At 42.6% G+C, this 14,494-nt stretch overlaps 2 protein-coding genes across 2 annotated transcripts; both read right to left on the minus strand.

Annotated features, from left to right (window-relative positions):
- Nucleotides 1-2,261: 2,261 nt before the first annotated feature.
- On the minus strand, nt 2,262-4,937 carry LOC147798736 (beta-1,3-galactosyltransferase 1-like). Its single transcript, XM_087138522.1, has one exon. It carries the CDS (start codon nt 4,030-4,032, stop codon nt 2,614-2,616), a length of 1,419 nt encoding a protein of 472 aa, XP_086994648.1. The 5' UTR covers nt 4,033-4,937; the 3' UTR covers nt 2,262-2,613.
- A 163-nt stretch (nt 4,938-5,100) lies between these two features.
- LOC110984764 (UDP-GlcNAc:betaGal beta-1,3-N-acetylglucosaminyltransferase 9-like) lies at nt 5,101-10,118 on the minus strand. Its single transcript, XM_022245245.2, has 2 exons — nt 9,153-10,118; nt 5,101-7,166 (listed from the first exon to the last, which is right to left on the minus strand). Exon 2 carries the CDS (start codon nt 6,918-6,920, stop codon nt 5,328-5,330), a length of 1,593 nt encoding a protein of 530 aa, XP_022100937.2. The 5' UTR covers nt 6,921-7,166; nt 9,153-10,118; the 3' UTR covers nt 5,101-5,327.
- Nucleotides 10,119-14,494: the final 4,376 nt, after the last annotated feature.

The following is a 14,494-nucleotide window of genomic DNA, read 5'->3' on the forward strand; positions in this document are numbered from 1 at the left end:
TTGCAATTTGTTCGGGGCCAAAGTACACAATGTCTGTACTTGTGGCATCACAGGGATGGGGGCTGCGGAGGTCCATTCACCCAGGTTCTTATATTTGAAACTGTGAAAACGTACATAACCCACACTTCCTACGAGCTAGATAAAGTTAATTGGATTCGATCAGAGCCCCTAAAAGAGGTGTGCATCCCCGGTGCCCACTTAGAAAATCTCGGCCCAGTAAGCTACTGGCCTTTATTATCTTAGTGTAGTTCAACTAATCTTAGCTACGTAGCTTACTCAGGAGGATTTTGGCCCATATGCTGCGGAACAAAAGAGGAACCTTCTTTCACACCTTTGCAAGCACTGGAATGAAGTTTTTGTCTAGAACCAGGCAGTGAGAAGAGTTGTAATGACTGAGTCGATGACTTGACCCAGTCCGACTCGAGTCACAATTTTTGGCGACTCGACTCGGGTACCGACAGGTAAATGGCTCGAATCGAGTCTCCGCGACCAAATGATTTGACTCCACTTTCTCACAGAGATTCGACTCGAGTACAAGCTAATAAGACTCGAGTCTCAAAAAAATGTAAAGCGAAATATTAGTTGGCTCGATACTGTCACCCTGGTTTATTTTCAGTGTGTCTAAATGAAAATAAAAATACCAAAAACTGACTCATATGTAGTTGTGTTATTATTGTATTTTGTTCAAAACGTTTGACTCAAATTGACTCCAGCACGGTACTTGACTCGACTCGACTTCACAAAGTGACTCGACTTATTGACTCGACTCGACTCACAACGTTAAAATGACTCGACTCGAGTCAACACCAATTTAGGGACTCGTAACACCACTGCCATCAATCTGTTTCTTCTGCCAGGTGGACGTGACGTGGATGTGGACGTGCCTGGTGGAATTGTCGTTTAATCTCCTCTTCCTTACAACCTAAAATGGACAAGCAGAATGTCTTAAGTAATTGCAGCTTATAGGTTTTCATACAATTTTGACAACTGACTATTGTTCCAATATCCCCCATCTGTTCCAAGGCAGAGAGCAACTGTGCCAGTGAGTCCGTCCAACTGTTACAGATAACAGGCAGGATGCTTGAAACGATGGCAATTTTGTGCCTCACGTGGAATTTTGAAACTCGCAAAATCTATCCGTTAAGTTTCCTACTGGAAAGACATTATACCATGCAAAAGGAAGCCCCTGACTCATCACTTCGGATTGCTGCCAGTAAATTTTCTACATCTGTACAAATTGTACTGATAATGATGTGCAATTAAACTGATGAAAATATTCATATGAATCCATGAAATCTCGTTTTTACCAAGTTCTCATGACCAAGGGATTGTGCGTATACAAACAATATCCGGAATCTTTTTATAACTAAGTTCGTTAGTAGGAGTCGACTGGAAATGCCGAGCATGAGCCAGAAAACTACTTTGACACGAAAGAGGAGGCTCTAGTATTTAGGCAAAGTCAAACGCTCCATGCTTCTGCCTGCTTAAATTAATGAGGGTACACAGACAAGTTACACCACGCTACACAATTGATATACTGTAAGCCATTCACAGTAAATGCGCACTTTCTCTTGCCCATTCATGACCCTGCACAACAGAAGCATTGCCCCTTAATTTAAGATGGTCACTGCGCGCAAAGTTAATTGTAGATGTACATTTTACAGATAGTCTTCTTTAATATATAACAACACGATTAAGTTAAAAAAAGAAAGAAAATAATTTACTATATTTCGTTTTTCTGTTCACTCCATCATCACTGACATTTTACTAATACTTCCATTGTAATGAGCACATCCATTGATCAGTTTCAAACACACTTTACTATTTAGTGCATGTACAATGTATTCACCGGCAGTTGTGACATTTAAATGGTTATTTTGCTCCATTTATCCGTCTCCTCATGGATCCATAAATTTGTAAACTTGTCCTCCTTTTAAGTACATGTAGACCATGCACTCTGGGCTTGATAGTGCTGTTAGTTTCATCTTGTATTTGGAGTTCCAGAGGTGTGCTAGAGAAGCTTAAGGTTGTACCACTTTCTAAGATAAAAATGACCCATCAGCATGTTTTAGTGCATAGCGTTGTCATCATCTTCTTTGAAATCAAGCGGTAAATGCAATAGGTCTAGTGACTAGACTAGAAAGTGGCACAAACTCAAAAAAAATCTCGAAATAGATTTTTGGAATTAACCGAAAATGGAGATATTTCCAAGGTAAAATCATGTCTCGCAAATTGAAGTATTCATCACATTTGGTCGAACTATCAACCCAGGAAAGGTAGTCTGGTTCAAATGGGAGCGAGTTGGAAACTACGCTTGACTCACAATTTTTTTTAGTACACGAGAACAAATGAAATACCCGACACGAATACGACTACCATCAGTTGACATTTTATTCGCTTGCGCTATTTTTGGAAAACATAAAAATATTTTTTAAAAATAAAACTAAGCTGCACTATTTCAGCTGTCCTAATAATCGGAGTATCCTCGTAATTTTTTTTTTAAGAGCAGAATTTCAGAATTTAAAGTCTTACTGACTTTTTTGTATATACTATTTCGATCATGAAACACAGTCAAAAATGTCGGGTTACGATGACTCAAGATATACGGTAGAATCAAATCGACTGGTAACCCTGCCACTTTTTCCATAGTATTCGTGTCTGTTCTGGGGTTAGACCGTCAAACACGTAGTATGACCGTAACCTATACAGAGTCTTTTTAGGGGCGACAAGTATCGTTGCTCCCTCGAATAAACTCCCACCGTTGAAGTAGTAAAAGTTCTTGATATCCTTTGGAATAATGCCAATGTCTTTCAACATGATACCCACGTATACATCCTCCCAAGGAAAGAGAGGTGTGAGTAAAGACTGAAGATACAATCTGTGTACCATATCAATAGACATTATACACCCGAGACCCACGCAGTAGTCTGGGTAGGTCGATTTGGAGTAGATATGTTTTGGCATGTAGAATTTCTCCCATTTATCGCGGATCACGGGGTAGGACTTCGCCAAGCGACCCGTGATGAGAGCTCGTCGCGGTGCCGGTGCCGCGTGTAGGAAAGCCAGTATCTTCGGTACGTTGACGATGATGTCGTCGTCGGTTTTCATGACGTAGTGCGCGTCAGGGCAGAACCGACTGGCCCACTTGAGCCCCATTACAGTTTTGATGGTCAGGTTGAGGTAAGAATCTAGGAATTCTTCCATAATCCGGTCGTCGTGCTTGTCCGCTTCCCTCAGCAGATCACTCGGTACGCCTACGCTTTGTCCACCAGTGAGGGCTGTTACTCCGAGAAGAAAACGGACCTTCACAACAGCTGACACTGCTGTGCTGCCACGCGGAGCTCCCCACGTTTCACGGATGACCTTCCGTCGCTCAGAGTTCTCCGGGTGAGATGCCACAAGTACCAGCAAGTCAACTCGATTGCTGGTCTGGCAAGTGGTCGAACTGGGGTTGATCAGATATCTGTAGTCATGGGGATCTATGTAAGACAGCCAAAGTGCATAATCCAGGATTCCTCGCCTAGGAGATTTCGGGCTTGGGCTTGGGGGGACCCGGTGTCCGCGCGGTTTCTTCACGCCCTGTCTTTTCTTGGGGTGCTCGGTGACCTTCCCGTCATCTGAGTTCACTTTTGATATAAGTTGACGATTTAGGGAATCATCAGATGCCAGTACTGGTTTCTCGGTGAAATACTGCTTCTGCGCCATGACAGCCTTTGCTGTCAGCCTGCCTCTCGATCCATTCGTGTACCGATCAATGCATACTCGATGTAGTCCCTTGGAAGTCTTCAGGAACTTGCACGATTGCCAGTAGTTCACGTTCTTGTATTTCCCCTTCAGTACATTCTCAGTTGACTTAATGTGTGATCTGGACGACGTGTTCTCTATTGTTATACGGGTTTGCAATGTCTTGGAACCCCGATCTTTCGCAGCTGCTCTCTTGCGTTGTTGATGCGTTTCTGTGGCCAATTTCACTCCAGGCGAAAAACCTGAGGACTTATTTGAGGACTCAGACTGTTTTTTTAATGTGCTCATTATAATGAGCACATCTCATTGATCAGTTTCAAACACACTTTACTATTTAGTGCATGTACAATGTATTCACTGGCAGTTGTGACGTTTAAATGGTTATTTTGCTCCAATTATTCGTCTCCTCATGGATCCATAAATTTGTAAACTTGTCCTCCTTTTAAGTACATGTAGACCATGCACTCTGGGCTTGATAGTGCTGTTAGTTTCTTTTTGTATTTGGAGTTCCAGAGGTGTGCCAGAGAAGCACTCGCAACTAAGGTTGTACCACTTTCTAAGATAAAAATGACCCATCAGCATGTTTTAGTGCACAGCGTTGTCATCATCTTCTTTGAAATCAAGCGGTAAATGCAATAGGTCTAGTGACTAGACTAGAAAGTGGCACAAATTCAAATTTGATAGTTTGTGTTCACTAGTGAATTTTTCTGGTTTGCCAAAAGCAAATCAAATACAAATCAGGCCATGAGCTTTCTCTTTAAACTGAAATCTTAAATACCGATGGTTTCAAGATACACATCTGGTTTCAGATGTACAGTACACCAGTACTGGTTGGACCATTTGGGGACACATTTTATACGGTAACCATATATTTTCACTCTAGGCTATATTATATTCAACACAAAGTTCTCACCGTAACCAAATTGGCACGGATAAAATAGATTGGAGGCCAATGATAAAACTGATTAATCGTTCTTCCTTTTTGTAGCAATATTCACATGGCGCATGTGTACCAATCAGTGCGTGTTTATGGTGCCCTTTAAGGGTACCAGAATAACAGCAGGTACCCCATAAGGGACATTAGCTGTCACTGTGGGGCATTTACACACTATTCCCCCCTCAAAAAAAAAAAATCTCGAAATAGATTTTTTTGGAATTAACCGAAAATGGAGATATTTCCAAGGTAAAATCATGTCTCGCAAATTGAAGTATTCATCACATTTGGTCGAACTATCAACCCAGGAAAGGTAGTCTGGTTCAAATGGGAGCGTGTTGGAAACTACGCTTGACTCACAATTTTTTTTAGTACACGAGAACAAATGAAATACCCGACACGAATACGACTACCATCAGTTGACATTTTATTCGCTTGCGCTATTTTTGGAAAACATAAAAATATTTTTTAAAAATAAAACTAAGCTGCACTATCTCAGCTGTCCTAATAATCGGAGTATCCTCGTAATTTTTTTTTAAGAGCAGAATTTCAGAATTTAAAGTCTTACTGACTTTTTTGTATATACTATTTCGATCATGAAACACAGTCAAAAATGTCGGGTTACGATGACTCAAGATATACGGTAGAATCAAATCGACTGGTAACCCTGCCACTTTTTCCATAGTATTCGTGTCTGTTCTGGGGTTAGACCGTCAAACACGTAGTATGACCGTAACCTATACAGAGTCTTTTTAGGGGCGACAAGTATCGTTGCTCCCTCGAATAAACTCCCACCGTTGAAGTAGTAAAAGTTCTTGATATCCTTTGGAATAATGCCAATGTCTTTCAACATGATACCCACGTATACATCCTCCCAAGGAAAGACAGGTGTAAGTAAAGACTGAAGATACAATTTGTGTACCATATCAATAGACATTATATACCCGAGACCCACGCAGTAGTCTGGGTAGGTCGATTTGGAGTAGATATGTTTTGGCATGTAGAATTTCTCCCATTTATCGCGGATCACGGGGTAGGACTTCGCCAAGCGACCTGTGATAAGAGCTCGTCGCGGTGCCGCGTGTAGGAAAGCCAGTATCTTCGGTACGTTGACGATGATGTCGTCGTCGGTTTTCATGACGTAGCGCGCGTCAGGGCAGAACCGACTGGCCCACTTGAGCCCCATTACAGTCTTGATGGTCAGGTTGAGGTAAGAATCCAGGAATTCTTCCATTATCAGGTCGTCGTGCTTGTCCGCTTCCCTCTGCAGATCACTCGGTACACCTACGCTTTGTCCACCAGTGAGGGCTGTTACTCCGAGAAGAAAACGGACCTTCACAACAGCTGACACTGCTGTGCTGCCACGCGGAGCTCCCCACGTTTCACGGATGACCTTCCGTCGCTCAGAGTTCTCCGGGTGAGATGTCACAAGTACCAGCAAGTCAACTCGATTGCTGGTCTGGCAAGTGGTCGAACTGGGGTTGATCAGGTATCTGTAGTCATGGGGATCTATGTAAGACAGCCAAAGTGCATAATCCAGGATTCCTCGGCTAGGAGATTTCGGGCTTGGGCTTGGGGGGACCCGGTGTCCGCGCGGTTTCTTCACGCCCTGTCTTTTCTTGGGGTGCTCGGTGACCTTCCCGTCATCTGAGTTCACTTTTGATATAAGTTGACGATTTAGGGAATCACCAGATGCCAGTACTGGTTTCTCGGTGAAATACTGCTTCTGCGCCATGACAGCCTTTGCTGTCAGCCTGCCTCTCGATCCATTCGTGTACCGATCAATGCATACTCGATGTAGTCCCTTGGAAGTCTTCAGGAACTTGCACGATTGCCAGTAGTTCACGTTCTTGTATTTCCCCTTCAGTACATTTTCAGTTGACTTAATGTGTGATCTGGACGGCGTGTTCTCTATTGTAATATGGGTTTGCAATGTCTTGGAACCCGGATCTTTCGCAGCTGCTCTCTTGCGTTGTTGATGCGTTTCTGTGGCCAATTTCACTCCAGGCGAAAAACCTGAGGACTTATTTGAGGACTCAGACTGTTTTGCCACTGGTCGCCTCAAATCTGCAAACTGAGCCCCTGCATTGTTATGAGTGGAGTGAGATCCTTTCGATGTTAATCTATTATGGGGAATCGAATCCACCATGAGGAACTTCCAGACCGCAAAGTACGCTGGCATTATGAGCGCCGCTGCAGTAATTAACAACAGCCTCAGGAACGTTGTCCGCACTGAGCCCATTATCCTAGCTCAGAGTCCCCGAGACTCACTTCCTACGTGCTCAAGAACCGTAGCATCTCACTTCGTCGCGTGCGCATGGTGAGTGTGAAAATTCGTTTCGTTGATTTCTGCAGAGTTTAACGGATAATTCCTGGACACCAGCCCACAGCACTGTAGAAGTCGTAAACTGGTTACACCATTGGTCCTCTTGCTACTCTTGCTAGTTACTGGGTTGATATCTTGCATCCTTGTTCACAGTACCTTGCACTGAAAACGAAGAAAGGAGAGTGAGAACAAAAGAAACAAAATTGTGTAAAAATGCAATCTTGAAATTTATGTAGGAAAGTACTAAATACACCCGAAAATAAAATAAAGTGGAATAATGAAGCAAATTAACTTTGGATGGACTGATCCATGAGTTCTATGATTTGCGAGAATATTTTGCAAGAATGGCTGCCATGTATGAAGAGTTCTAACACACACTGGTTTGAAAAAACAAAGGAAAAACTCTCCATCGGGAATGCAAAGATGAAATACATGTACATGCTTATTCCCATACGAAAAGCCGTACTTCATTTGTGTAGATGTGAAACAAATCTGTTGGTTTTGACCTCAGGATATAGGCGGCTGCTGAACAAACACATCGATGTTGTGGAGAGGCGAAAACCGAATCCGCAATGTTTTCATTCAAACGACTTGTTTTCAAAAATACAAACAATGCTTCTAAATAAAGATCTCATTGAACAAACTGGAGAATATTTGTCTCGAGCAAACGAACTTTGGAAAATACATCTTGTAAAACGATGTTGGAAAAATATATTTTTTATATGTATCTTCGGAAAATGAACTTTAGAAACCTATACTGCACTTTTTGAAAATTTATACATGATGGCATTATATAGGGTGTCGTAAAATTCCTTCGTGTGTTGAATGGAGAAAAGATACCAGTGGCAATTTCCTAATTTTGTATGATTTTGTCGGCTCTTTTTCAGTGAATTGGGTATCAATGAGAGAAAATACGCGAGCAGTTTGAACTTTATAAATTACTTCTGGAACACTAGATTGGCCCAGTTTTAGCGATTGTTTGTAAAACATATCAAAAGAGAATTAAATTTGATGCAGACGGGATGAATCTCTGGGTCAGATCAGTTATATCCCATAAACAGTGTATGTAGATGCAGTTGAGCTCTATGGTTCTTTCCCATGTCACGGGCACTTTCGAACGTTTCATATCTCTACTTTATTGTGGTGCTGTCTGTAGCTCAAACGTGAGCTACAAGTCAGAGGGTCAAGGGTGACAGGGCCCATGTGAAAGTGATTCACGTCACATAAACGCGCAGTTACTGTACACCCAATCATAGGAACTGCACAGGAAACTGACGTAATTTCAGACAGAGAGTGGAAACCGTAAATTGGTGACGCATAGGCCTACCCGATAGTCAGACGGTGAATGCAGTTAGTATTAGTTGTTGATCAGTAACAGTCTACGCAAACGGGTGATGCACACTAGTGGCCGGGTATGATGAAGCAAAGTGACTGAACCGATTCATAGGAAAACATTTTTACAAAGCAAAGCCAAAGATCGTTTGTTCGCTAGATTTTCTTGATGACTTTTCTTATGCCCTCTTTATACTTCCCAGTTTTGTTTTCTGCAAGGATGCCGCACAACAAAATTAAATGTTAACTTTAATTAAGTGATTTAATTAATTCAATGTTAGATTAGATTTGCTGTTTATTCATTCCCGACTGCAACTGATGTAATTATTGTACGGTACATAATGGTTCAGTAGTCGTATATGGTGTACCTTTCCAGTAGGACTTCTAAAGGTACAAGACATTATGTTGTGCTCTTGAAACTAACTATAACAAATGCCTTTCTCTGTATGTTCGCCGGCTTTTTTATGAGTAACGTGTGATTTACATTCGGCTTGTTGGTTCAAATTTAATCCACTGATTGATTTTGCCCTTTGCAGGCAATTCCACTTAAATTCGAAGCACTGGCCGTTAGAGCGGCTGATAGAACATTTAACGCCGCACAGACTAATGTGTCATGACACTTAAGTTTAAATGCAACCATGTCAATTCAATTAGAGTCTGGACGGAAGGATACCTTTCCTCTGTATTAGTTTCCATTTCGGCTAACAAATTCCTTTGAAAAGCTCACTCAGTTCAGTAGTAAGTTTCGACGGTATAAAGTTCAGCTCTGAAATAACCTGCCATCATACTTTTAAGATTTTCAATACATGTACTTACCATTTTGCAGGGTTTTGAAGTCCACGATTCGGTTGATGAGTCCGACCGCGCGGTTGTTGTTTACATGCTTGGTGTCTGATCCCAAAAATTTGTTCGTACGACGATGTTTCTAAAAGATTACGCAGGCATGAACAAAACAGGAAAATTGAGTAACTTGCGGGCTTGAAACATACCGGGACACCGTACGTGTTTGGAATAAAGTGTGCGGTGAAAACCCTTAACCGCAGTGTGGGTCTCATTGATTAAAGCGGAGTCCTGCGCCCCCTTGGAGTATGAACTATTTATACGCCCCTGCTTTGTTATGGTGCATTCCGAATCGATCATATGACAATACATGTACCTAGTTTTACAGGGGGGTTGAAAATCGAATTCCGCCATACAGGGTATACTAAATTTCCATTGTGCGACATCAGTGTTGAACATCTTGTAATCTTTTGTTCAGCTGGAAGTTTTCCCGGGCATTGTGTTGGCATCACTAATGATGGGTCACACTTTACGTAGGAACGCGTGACGCTATAGGAGACGGCGATCCAGTAATTCATAACTATATCCCCAACAGCAGACCGACGTTGACCAAATGTCGGTAACGGTCGCCAAAGGTCTAAACACGTTGCCGTCGGTATCAGACGTTGGGCCTGCGTAATTGGCTGCTGATTTATAACTGCTTTACTTCTGTGTGCGTCACAACGTTGGTCGCCTCAATGTCTGTTTTGGGGTCAAAATGTGACGTCAGTCTTAACTTTTGTCTGAACAGGGTCAATATCTGAAACTCATAAAGATAAAAAGAGTGCTGAACTAAATGGCCATCCTGATGGTAATTACCTTGCAAAAGTTTTTCGAAGCCAGATGCACGATCTTAAAAGCTGGTTCACGCTATGATTTAATTCTGTCACAGCAATTCATTACCTGACCGAAAGTCCAGTTGACATCCGATTACACGTACTGTAGAATTCGTTAGGGTGTGATATGTCGATAAAAACCAGTATATTATATACATCAAAAATCGTCACTTGCTGCTGAGGACATTACACGACGATGTTCCATGAAAAGGACTTAATAAAACATTAAAAAACTTGTGCACTTTGGTTTACCATGTACCGTATGTTATTACTAACGTCCTTTGCAAATAGAAATGTGGGGTATATCCCCAGGAAAACCCCAACAGGAAATATTTTCAACTGTTTATGTTGCACTGTATGTTGGGAACAAGCGGTGCGGTGTCTCCATGTGAGACTACAGCATTCACAAGAAACGAACACTGGCTACGGCTCTTCACCACTGCCTCTTTTTGTTCAACATTCCAATCCGTAGTTGCACAAGACGAGACCGGAAGATGGCTTCCCCTGTCGTGTGCCATCCTATACAATCCAATGTGTTAACTAAATTAATACACAGGCAGCGCTGGGTGAACATACGTGATCCTGCAATATGTAACAGAACGAATTTTAATTTTAATGTAATAACTTGTTACATGAACATGTAGACAAAAGAGTTATTTGTCAGCAAACGATCGGAAGCCCCAGAAATACCGTGACCACAGAAGTTAGGTTATTCCCTGTTCTCAAGAGAACGGCGGCATACGCTGGCTAAAACGTCAACGTGTAACACGGCCTTGACAAAGCTAGATGTGACGGTGAAAGAAAAACAAGCAAACGTCGAGCGAGGGTGGGCTGGAAGTGTGATAACCAATAAAAACCATCACCTTGACGTCAGCTAGACGTTTTCATGACAATTTTAACGTGAACCTAACGTCTACTTGACGTGTAAGTTACACGTTATCTTGACACAGGCATATATCGACGTCTTTTCAATGTTTGCTTAGTCATCACTCGGCGTTATATGACCATGTTAATCCAACATTGGTCTGCTGTCGATAAGCAATAATAATCTTTACTGACAGTAAATTTCTTTCCAAAATGATTCACAATGAAGGCAACTTTTTAAGAAATCTTTGAATAAAACTATGAGCATCCAAAACCCGCCAATAGGTAACTCCATGCAAAGATTGGAAGTTAAGCTGTTTGTTACAAGTTCAATCTTTATGGGAACTATGCACGGTATTCAGGTTTTACAACCAACGCACATTTCATGTTTAATTGTCATTTTGCATTCTTTTTTGAAAGATTTTGCCGTCGATTCTCCGCTGTACATGTGATTATAAAGATGATGTAAAACAAAGGCTGGATATGCATTTTGATTCAGTACTTGGTCGGGACGATGGGATGTTTCTAATAACCACCTAGTTCGTGTTCTGCTGTAGCCGCTCTGTTGGTTCAACCGAGAGATTACACACGTGCGCGTGTAAGCCTGCGGGGTTAACTCTCCTGCGGCTGACTAGAATCCTCACCTACCGACCGCAACTCCATCTTGAGTGATCGTCGGCCCACTCCTGGCAAGTTAACCTCAACAACAACATTGTAGAAACCTCACCAACAACCTCGTTGGTCTTCGTCTCTTTTCCTACGTACCCCTCTGCCATCAACCTCATTGTTCATCACAAACGGGTCCGTGCAAGGGCAAACCACTGGTGCTGGAGTTAACCTCACGCGAGATGTACTCCCCACTGATATTGCCTCCCTCTGATTCATCTCTGTCCTTAAGCCAATATTTGTACAATCCCATGCCTTCGATGAACATACGCTGAATTATCCTCCGACCTCCGGCAACTTCTGTTCTTTTACACGAGGTATATCCCTGCCCATAGGAGGAACCTCAAACTCAGCGGAGTGACGATCGCTCGCCCACTTTAACCACTCGCCTCCATTCTGAAGTGATTCAGGTCATTAGAGACAGACATCTTGTCATCGTGTACCTTGGAGCCGACCTCAATAGGCCTATCCTTACTCATCGTGCTGATGTTAACTCTGCGCTCGGAAATTTGGCCCCGACCAAAGTTTCTACATAGGCCACTGGTCACTCGGTGACAGTGGTATGTGACAAGTGAACTGCTCGACCCAAACTCAACGATAGTTGCCGTCTTACGGCTAGGCGCAAGGTACATGTGCCCAATTCCGCACGGTTCCTCAACAGAAACCACACCAAAGAACATGGCACACACGAAAATAACACTGACAACAGAGAAAACCCAGGTCAACATAACAGCGTGACGTTGTCACAATTAATCCTCAGAGTTTTTAACTCCCAAAATTTGCGCCAAGAGTTTCCTTTGCACTGCTGCTCTCTATTACCAGATAAAACGGCACTAAATCAACCCTATTAAAGGGCTCCCACTCCTGACACCATTTGTGGCGGGGGTGCACGGGGCAGAGACATAAAAATGGGGTGAGAGGTCTTATTCTAGGACACAAATAGCAGCGCCAATTATCTAACAAAAGTTTTTAGTGGCCTTTCGTAGAGATGGACGGAGAAACGTACAACGAACGGTGGACTAAGCCTAAGAACATTTCGTTTGGTAATAGTTTACCGTCACCTAGGGAAGAAAGTATTATACAGTTAGAAGAGAAATTAGATACACATCTTCATAAACTTCACAGTAACACAGGGTTTTGAGGAAAATCAATGTGTTAGGTTTATTGCATTGACAAATTACCGAGGTATATCAGATACACAAGATTTACTTACACAACAGGAAACTCAATACTGTATGTCACACGTGGTGAACCTAACCACCAGACAAGCTCTTACATAAGCTCATCTAGTACCAAGAGATATCCTCACTACTAGCGAGCAACAACAGCCCTCACATAATCAACGCGGAGTTCGTTCGTGGTCCGAGTCAGGGTCGATTAACCCAAGGAATAATAAGCCTCACAAGGAATAATAAGCCTAACAAGGAAACAAGGCAGTTCGAGAGGAGGGTCGACATGCCTCAAACCGATTGCAGGCTCCATCCGTTCCAGGCCTAATGTCGACATTATCAAGCAATGCCTTTAAATCAGGGAAGAGGGGACCCCGCAAATTTCGTACAGTGGGAGTTCACAACCCCAAGAAAATGAAAAGATAATCCGATTTCGGATGATGTTATTCAATGGTGGGGGAAATGAAAATTCATAAGCTTTCACCGGAAGATCCCAAGAAAGAGTTGCCGGCCCTTGCAGAACCCAAAGAGAAAGAGATATTTTCTGTTCTCGAGTTTCCGGCGGGCATCCGGAGAGTTTTTAAACACATAAATCCATCTATTGCTGTTCAAGATGACAGGCACAGACCTACACATGGCTGTGCTCTGACATCAGCTTTGTCTCTTCTCCGCTTATTTGAGGCAGTAGCCAACCCGAAGGTCCTAATGAAATAAACAAGGGCACGGTTTTGGATTTAACTCCATCAGGCCTAATTCTTTATGGCTCTGCCAGCCAGGGCCTCGTCACTACCTGTTAACGGGCCTTTGATGACGTCGTTAACAAGAAATTCAAAAAGGGAATCAACCTTTCATGGGCGAGCTCTTTGGCTCTTCGCAGATGACGGTAGTTGGGGAGACAAACAAAGCTAATAAGTTAGCCCCCGGGTTACCAGTTGTGATCGTTCATGTTCTTCCAAAGATAAACGCCTTTCACCTTAACAAACAGTGTACAGAGTGTCAAGGAGACGGAGATTTTTTACGCCTACAAGCTGACAAACAAGAGCTTTGCTGGCCAACATTCCTACAAGTCTTCAAGCTGGGAAAAGCGGGTAAGCAGTTCAATCCTTCAGGTGCAGATGATTGTGGAGAAAGGAGCAATAACCGTTATTTCCATTATTTGTGGTACCTGAGAAAAGTCCTGTCATCAACCTCCCACTGTTAAATAGGCTCATTCCATATCAACACTTCAAAATACATGAAGAAAACATGACAGCAGTCAAACATCTGTTAATTCCGCAAAAGTTTCGAGAACATTTACCAAAATCTTCACACCAGCTGCATCGTCACTACGGGGAAATAGGGAATTTGCTGAATCTTTTATCTTAAGGACATCCAAATCAGGGGAAATTCAGGCTGGTATTGTTGGATATTACAAATCTCGATATCAACTTGCTTCAGGACTTGGGATTGACTCTAAGCAAGGGGAAAAACCCAAACTGACGTCGACACAGCAAGCCTTGTACTTTGGATGACATAAATTCAAAGAACTGGACTCTCTAAAACAGGACAAGGTAAACAAATCATCAGTCACTTCAAAAAGTTTTATAAGCGCACACAACCTCAGTCCAGTCTTATCATAGACTTAGTGACCGTACAAGCAATGTTCCCAGCTCCATTTTCTGTACACGCCTTCAGTTTCCCACGGTTACAACGAGAAAGAAGTCATCCTGTCTTACAAGAAGAACAAGCTCTGGACTAGGACGCACAATACAGCCGTTTCACAATAGTGCGCCACCAAGAGTTTGCAACGCGTTGGCCAAATAAC

The sequence above is a fragment of the Acanthaster planci genome, linkage group LG06 (genome assembly GCF_054643075.1).
Source record: "Acanthaster planci isolate LZ-2023a linkage group LG06, COTS_SCS, whole genome shotgun sequence".
Lineage (NCBI taxonomy): Eukaryota > Metazoa > Echinodermata > Asteroidea > Valvatida > Acanthasteridae > Acanthaster > Acanthaster planci.

Excerpts from the sequence above, each read along its gene's own strand:
- LOC110984764 (XM_022245245.2), bottom strand. The coding sequence starts at position 6,920 with ATGGGCTCAGTGCGGACAACGTTCCTGAGGCTGTTGTTAATTACTGCA.
- LOC147798736 (XM_087138522.1), bottom strand. The coding sequence starts at position 4,032 with ATGAGCACATTAAAAAAACAGTCTGAGTCCTCAAATAAGTCCTCAGGT.